This window comes from Chrysochloris asiatica, unplaced genomic scaffold, assembly GCF_000296735.1.
Source record: "Chrysochloris asiatica unplaced genomic scaffold, ChrAsi1.0 scaffold00005, whole genome shotgun sequence".
Taxonomy (NCBI): Eukaryota; Metazoa; Chordata; class Mammalia; order Afrosoricida; family Chrysochloridae; genus Chrysochloris; species Chrysochloris asiatica.
In genome coordinates this window covers 3,991,343-3,999,726 of record NW_006408523.1, presented here as the reverse complement: position 1 = coordinate 3,999,726, position 8,384 = coordinate 3,991,343, and the positions used below count along the sequence as shown (strand labels likewise).

The window sequence follows — 8,384 nt, the reverse complement described above, 5'->3', positions numbered from 1 at the left end:
ATGGGATGGACTGAAGACAGACGGCTACAGTGACTCAAAACAGCTATTAAGAGGTCGGTTCTGGGTTGGGCAGTGTTCTTCTGCTGTCCTAATAGGGTCGCTCTGAGTTGGAACTGACTCAATGGGATCTAACAACAACAACAACAACTGTGTATTTTGTGCATCTGGAATTAACTGGAATATAGCTGTTAAGAATAGATCTCTTGCTCCTATTCTCATTCTTAGCTTCCAGATCCACTTGCTTTATTGTGGGCTTTTCAAGGGTGGTGGTGGTGGTGTCTGCGTGCCACTGAGTTGGTTCTGACTCATAGAGACCCTGTACAGGGTTTCTGAGGCTGTAAATCTTTATGGGAGATTTACATCTTTCTTCTTCGGAGCGACTGGTAGATTTGAACTACTGACCTTACACTTAGCAGCCCAGCTCATAATCTAGGACTCCTCTCAAGGGTGAGGATGGTTCTAATTATCTTAGAAGTCAAGTGATCTGTGGCTTAAAGTAAGAGCACAGATGTTTGTGAACCACACACACACAAAAATCACTTATACAAAAAAAGCACATCAGAAATGTAGGTTAAAGGAAACAGCTCAAATACCCTCAGAATATGCTCCATTGTGGCTGCAGGTTGAATCTATGATAGCAGTTGCCTGTAACAGAGCTGGTGACCCAAAGTGGCAAGAGCTCAACCTTCATTAGCTGGGAACAACCCAGGCAGGGAAGAAAGCAAAGGATCACATTTTAGAAACAGTTCCAACAACAAGGGTTTGTGTTACCTTTGCAATTAAAGTGACTCAAACACCTTACATTTCCAAGAAATCCAATGATTTGGGATTCAATTATAATCTGCATGTCTATTTTCTGCTCTTTAATTAGCTTGATGATAGAACAAGGGGAACTGAGAGCTGATTTCGTGTTGGAAACCAGATTTGATTGAAATTTGAAATTCAAACCAGTGGAATAATTGCAAAGCTAAACTTCAGTGATCAAATTTTCCATTTGACAGCAATGATTTTGAAATGTAAGGGAGTCTTAGATGGGAGTTAGAAAGAACTTTAAAGAGAAAGTCTTGAACACCTTTAAAAGGAGCTTTAGTGACTAGGGTTTCAAAGACTTGTGAGTAGCCATCTGAGGTGTAACTATTGGTCTGTCCCCATCTGGAGGAAACAAGAGAGAAGAAAATCAAAGATACACGGATAACAACTAGTCCAAGAGAATAATGGGCAAGAAGGACCTGAGTCTCCACAACCCTGAAACCAGAACTACATGGTGCCTGGCCACCACTGCTGACGTTTTGCAGGGGACCACATTAGATCATCCTGGATAGAGCGGGAGAAAATTGTGAAACAAAACTCAAACTCTAAAAAAATGACCAGTCTTACTGGGCTTATACAGACTGGTGGATCCTCCAAGACAATAACCCTCAGTCACCCTTCAGGTCTGGGAAGAACCCACCCTCGTGGCTCAATATTCAGCCAAACAATAGATGTATACAGGGAACAGTAACACTAGGGAGGGTGTATACCTTAGAATAATCTGTCATTTGAAACCAAAATGGCAGTATTGATTGAGCCAAGGACAAAGTTCAGAAGGTTGGGGAAAGAAGGAAGAATGGAAACAGGAAACACAGGGAGGAAGTAGGATGAGTGAGGTTACATTGTAGGCATTGCATTCAATGAGTTGAAACAAAATGTGTGTGAATTGTTGAGTGGAAAACCGATGATCTGCTCTGTAAACCTTCACCCAATTCTCCATGCTGTGCTGTTGCTGCAAAGTCGGTTCCGACTCACAGTGACTCTATATAAGGTTTCTGAGGAGCAGTGTGTGGGTTTGAACTGACAACAATTAGGTTAGCAGTCCAGTGCTTATCCTACAGTGCCACACCAGGACACCGATTCTCAGTACAAAGTTAAAAAAAAAGAAATGGTGGAAAAAGTCCATTATCTTTCATTCCAGGTTCTTTATGACTTTATTGTATCAAAACCCTCTACCCGCGTATCAGTTTGTCATACTACTACGGTGGCTTGCACGTTACTGTGATGCAGGTGCTACGTCACTGGTAAATTCATGGTAGACAATCTCCAGTGGAACTTCCAGACTAAAGCAGACACGGAAGAAAGACTTGAAGATCTGTTTGTGAAAACTAGCCCCTGAAAGCGCTGCAGGTCAGTAACAGGCTATATTGTCCAGTATGGCACTAGAAGATGAGCCCGCTGGGTTGGAATGCAACATTGGGCTCAAGCATGCTGCTGATATGGAGATGGTACAGGACTGTGCTTACAGGAATCACAGAGTCAGAGCTGAGGGCAACTAACAACAGCAATACGGTAACACCTGAGAGAGTGGAAGCCCGTGTAAGGTGGAAACCTGTCACAGAAGGAAAAGTCAAGCGATAGAGTGAGGTAAGACTGCTCTCTGTCCAAAATGCAATCTGTGAGAGAACCAGAAAAATATGGCCAACTCCTCAAGCTTGGGCTCTCAGGTTTCACTGCATATAAAATGCTTTGAAAACACTGGCATTAGGATGCTTTATTGTAAATGCATTTTTGTAAATGCGTTTAAAACTCATCAACCATGCCATCAAAATTGCTGAGGTACACGGGGACTTTGAAAACACTCCTTCTTTCATGCAGAAAGGGCACTTCACTCGGAGCTTCTCCTCCAAAGAAAGTCTTACCGGCGGGTGCAGATGTAGGTTTGGGTGCGGGAAGCAAACTCCTGCGGGGTGTGGTCGCACTGGAGGGTGCTGGGGCTGCCGCCCGGCTGGCCTTGGGTGTGTCTTTGGAAGGCAGAGCTGCCTTCAGAGCCGGCTGCTCTTCATTTCCAAAGGTTGAACCTGTGGGAGACAGACAGCAAGGTAAGCATGTCTTCATAAAAAAGACAATTTCTGACCAATCATAAGGCATCTATAATCCCATTCCAACCCATCATAAGGTGTCTATAATCCCAGTCCAAGCTGGACCTGACTGTGAGCAGGTGGCCTTGGAAAGTATTTCTCTGGAAATGGATGTATCAATGCCTGTCACTCAAGTCCCTGCATGGGAGCTGAGAGGACACACACACACCAGGTACACATACATATACTCATGCACACTACATACATATAACACATATACGTATAACACACACAGGCACAACACACAACAGAACACACAGAACCATACACACAACACACACAGCACATACATATAACACACAGGCATGCCACACAGCACACCACACAACACATACATGTAACACATGCACACCACATACACATATCAAACACACCATACACACACTATACACCAAACATGCATGCAACACATAGGCATATCACACACATACAACATGCAACACACACCACATACAAATAACACACATGGGCACATCACATATACACAACACACACCACATATACACAACACACACCATACACACATAACATGGTACCCACATGCATATAAAATGCGCATGCACACCACATACATATATCAAACACACAACATGCATATAACACACCACACAATAACACAACAACCACACACCACAACATGTAACATACGCATACCACCATATTACACATGCACACCACATACACATACCAAACACACCACATACCATATGCACATAACACACAAGCACACCACATACAAATAACATGACATACACACACACACATAACACATATATGCACATCGTATATATAAAAAACACAACACACACAACATACACACAGCACACACCACACAATATAACACAATACTTATAGAGCACATGCATATAAAACACCACACAGACACATGCGTGCACACCACACACAACACACCCCACCTACACATAACACACCACACACATGCATACCACACATCAAACATAACACATACACACCATATACATATAGCACACACAGGCACACCACATACATACAACATATTGTCAGGAGGGACCAGTTGCTGGAGAAGGATATCGTGTTTGATAGATTGGAGGGTCAGAGAAGAGGAAGACCCCCAGTGAGATGGATTGGCAAAGTGGCAGCATCAATGGGCTCAAGCATGGCAACAATAGTGAGGTTGGCCCAGGACCAGGCAGTGTTTCGTTTTGTTGTTATACAGGGTCGCTATGAGTTGGTACCAACTCGATGGCATCTAACAACAATAACAAATCACAACAGGACACTGCCTGGCCTCTTGCTTTGGGACAAGTCTCCAAGAGGAATTAATCTCTGGAGGAGGACACCGTGTTTGGTGAAGTGGCGGGCCGGGGAGGGAACCCGTCAATGAGGTGGACCAGTATGACAGCCACAGGAATAGCCTCAAAAGCGCTGGCACTCACGATGGTGATGTGGGACCAGCAGACCCTCTGTTCTGTTGTACCTGAGACCCCCAGGGGGCAGCTATTTACAGGGGAGGGGGGCGGGCTTCAAAAATTTGTGGGAAAATGGAGTTGAAAGATAATGGAATTTCCCCACCAACTCTCTGAAGCCCCCTCGCATCTCTCTAAACCAGGGTAGGGAACCTGTTTTTCTGCAAAGGGTTATTTGGACATTTATAACATCACTTAATACAAATTTTTGCCGCTATGAAAAAAGCTCCTAGATTATTGAATTTCGAGTCCTGCCTGAGGCTGCCTTGGCAGGGCCTGACCAAATGATTTCGCAGGCTTATACGGCCACGGCCCACGGGCTGGATGTTCCCCACCTCTTCTCTAAAGACTGTTAAGAGAACCAAGAACAAATACATTAAAATTCCACCAGAAAGCTCTGTACTGTATCCTGAATTTCAGATGAAAAAGCCATACACAGCTGATGTAAATCCAGTCATGGATAGGGACACCAGGAAATGCCAAACATTATCTTTGCTTCTCAGTGACAGAACAGCTCAGCAGTCCAGACTGGGAACTGAGATCTCTGGAGGTTTGTATGATGATTCAGTGTGGCAAGGAATGGCCACTCGAAATATTTCACCTGGAAGTATCTCCGGTCCAGCGCACTGCTCACAAACTTGCAGAATAATCTATTCACTGTAATGGGCAAGTACTGAACCAAACACAAGTCTTTCTGTTAGCAGTTAATTAACGTCGTAAGAAAGAAGAGTTCGTATCATTGGTGGAGTTCAAACGTCCTTTTATCAAACGTCTTCTGCCTGGCATTATTCTCTCGCGGTAAATTTATGATTCAGCAAACGTGTCCATTTAGAGAGCTGGCCTCTTTCCAGGAGGAGAAGCAATTCATCTGTTTGAAGTGTGAAGTGTCTGAAGAAGAAACCAAGTGCCTCCTTTGAGATAAGTCTTGAATAACAGAAAAATACTTGCTGTTGTTGTTAGGCGCCATCGAGTCGGTACCGACCCATAGCGACCTTATGCACAACAGAATGAAACACTGCCTGATCCTGGGCCAACCTCACTACTGTTGCCACACTTGAGTCTATCGCTAGGGGGCTTCAAAAAGTTTGTGGAAAACAATGGAATTAAAAGGTAATGGAATTACTTTTTCATAGACTTTTGGAAGCCCGCCGCATACAATATAATAAAATAACTCTATTCTTGTCCATTACTGTGGGATATAGCTGGTAGCCAGTGGTTTCACTCTTTGGAAACAGCTAACATTGGGCAGCAATTAAGGAAGCCTTGTTGAATGCACCAAAGCACACTGAATTTGGAAAGAAATGGCTGCTAGATTCTATAAGAGCCCTGGTGTGGCACTTTACAACTGCTAACCTCAGGGTCAGTGGTTCAAATCCACCAGCCACTCCTTGAAAACCCTGTACAGGGTCATTATGAGTTGGAACCCCTTGTACAGGGTCATTATGAGTTGGAACCCACTCAACAGCACTTAACAATAACAGCTTCTTTGAGTGTTTGAGGCACGTTACTGCAACACTTGGTGAGAGGAAGAGAACAACTGGAAGTAAGCACACTGTGCTGTGTGAGCCAGAAAGATGTTCTGGAGAATTCCACCAGTGACAATATTCCATGTCAGTGGGCTCCTGGTGTGGCGCTGCAGGCTCAGCACTGTATTGTGAACCACAAAGTTGGCTGTTCAAACCTACCAGCTGCTCTTCAGAAACCCTCTACAGGGTAGGTATGAGTCATAATCCGCTTGACAGCATCTAACAACAACAACAACAATTCAGTCCATATTCCATCCCACCAAGCCCTGCCTACTCTGGCCAGAGTGATCCAGCAATTAACTCACTCTCCACTTAGGAGTCCTGGTGTGGTGCTGCAGGGTAATGCACTGGATCGTAAGGTTGGTGTGAACTGCAAGGTCAGCAGTTCAATCCCACCAGCCGCTCCTCAGAAACCCTAGACAGGGTGGCTCTGAGTTGGAACCGATTCCATGACTTACTAACAACAGCAATCACTTGATCTCAGGCACACTATAAAAATCTGCAAAGGGATTCATGGCGCAGACGCAGAAGCAGTAATAACACCTCCTGTGCCAACCGTGCACCACCTGGCTGTCAGTCTGTCCTACTGTGATGGTTTGTGTGTTGCTGTGATGTTGGAAGCGATATCATTAATATTTTAAATAACAGAAGTATCACTAATGGTGGACAGAGTCCTTCCTTATCCTTGTAGCACAAAGATGTCCTGCTCCGTAGTTTTTTAAATGTTAGAAAATTTTGTTTTCACATTTTAAGTCTCTGGACATGAGGAAGAAAGGTCTGGCAATCTACTTCATAATGGAAACCCTATATCTCACAATAGGACAGCATCTGATATAGATCTGCATGGGGAGTCCCATGGTTGGAACCAAAACACACAGTGACTGCAGCAATGCATACCAACAGTCCCTCAAGACTGAGCAATGTTGCATTCTGTCATGCATGAAGTTGCCATGAGTCAGAGCCAATTCAGCTGCAGCTAACAACTACCTACCACCTCTATTTCCTCATTTGTAAGCACAGCTCTTGATAATCTCTCTCCCAGAGCTGTTTTGGGAATCAAAGAGCTAATTCAAAGGAATTTTCTAAAAAGTTGATATGAAAGAACAAGAATATCACTTAGAATCCGTAGTGTCTGGACCGTCGTATTGTGTGTTAGTTATTAACACTGAAGTCTTGCTTTTAAGCTCCATGGCTAATTATTACAGCCAATCAGGGTCTCTTAGGAACTGGGAGCATATTCAAGGATTATTATCAGACAGGCTGAGCCAAGTGAGAAGAAAGAACATGATGGAAGGTATTGGCTATGATGCAAATCTGCTCCCAGCCTTTGGCTTGTCTTCAGGCTCATGGTGCCTTGATGCGCAGAGTTAGGGGGAAAAAGTATTTGAATGCAATTGATTTTTATTCATCTTTCTGGTCCCCACATTTGTTCTTTGGGTGTTCATTCCCAGCCCTCATGTCATAAGCTGCCACCTACATATTCTTTTATAGGTTTGAAATTTTTGTTTTTAAATTTGGAGTACCTGAGTGGTTTCAAATGGCTAATGCAGCTGCTAACCAGAAGGTTGGAGGTTCAAGTTCCCCCAAAGGTATCTTGGAAAGAAGGCCTGATGGTCTCCTTCAGAAAAACCAGCCATTGAAAACCATGTGGAGCACACTTCAATTCTGACACATAGTGGTTCCACAGCATTAATTGGCGTTAACTCAACAGCAACTGTTATTTTTTGTGGGTTCCCCCATATTCAGTTCACTCATTCATCTGCTTGGAGCATGAGGTGGGGCTCTAATTTGCTGCTGCTGTTTTCTGGATACCGAGCCAATTGTTGCAGCCCTGTTATTGGGTGGTCTATCATTTCTAGGAGTCCTGGTGTGGCGCTGTAAGATAAGCCCTGGACCACAAGTCAATCTGAACTGCAAGGTCAGAGGTTCAAATTCACCAGCTGCTCCTTGGAAACCCTATACAGGGTTGCTATGAGTCAGAACTGACTCAATGGCACTTAACAATAACAAACAATATCATCTCTATAATATCGGCATTGCCAATTGTCATGTGTCAAGTTTCCTTATATACATGATGTCTTCGGGTAAGCTAACAATAACGCCAAAATTCCAGTAACTCAGTATAGTAGAAGTTGATTTCTGAGGATCCATTTAAGATACAACTATTGGTGACTTCCTGTCTGGAGGAAAGACCACTGATGGAGATGGAAGATGTATAGGAACAATGAGTGTAATGTATCATGTGAACATCAGTCTCCAGGACCCTGAGACCAGAGGAACTAGATGGTGCCCAGCTGCTCTGAAAGGGATCACATTAGAAGGTCCTGGATAGAGTGGGAGAAAACTGTGAGACAAAACTCAAAATCATTAAAAGAAAAAAAAAAAAAAAAGAGCCCAGGCTTACGGGTTGGATAGAGTCTTAGTTTTGCACTTGAAAAAATAATGTTGCCTATCCTTGTCAGCTTAAGGACTAAGGTGTGCCTGACCCAAGCCATGGTATTTTCAATAACCTCATATGC

The 8,384-nt window shown here is 43.8% G+C and overlaps 1 protein-coding gene across 1 annotated transcript in view; it reads right to left on the bottom strand.

Annotated features, from left to right (window-relative positions):
• The window catches only part of MTUS2 (microtubule associated tumor suppressor candidate 2), a 321,539-nt gene that overhangs the window by 136,737 nt on the left and 176,418 nt on the right, over positions 1-8,384 (bottom strand). The window contains exon 4 of the mRNA XM_006831945.1: positions 2,673-2,831. Coding sequence (XP_006832008.1) covers positions 2,673-2,831 — 159 coding nt within the window. The remainder of the gene's footprint in view (positions 1-2,672; positions 2,832-8,384) is intronic.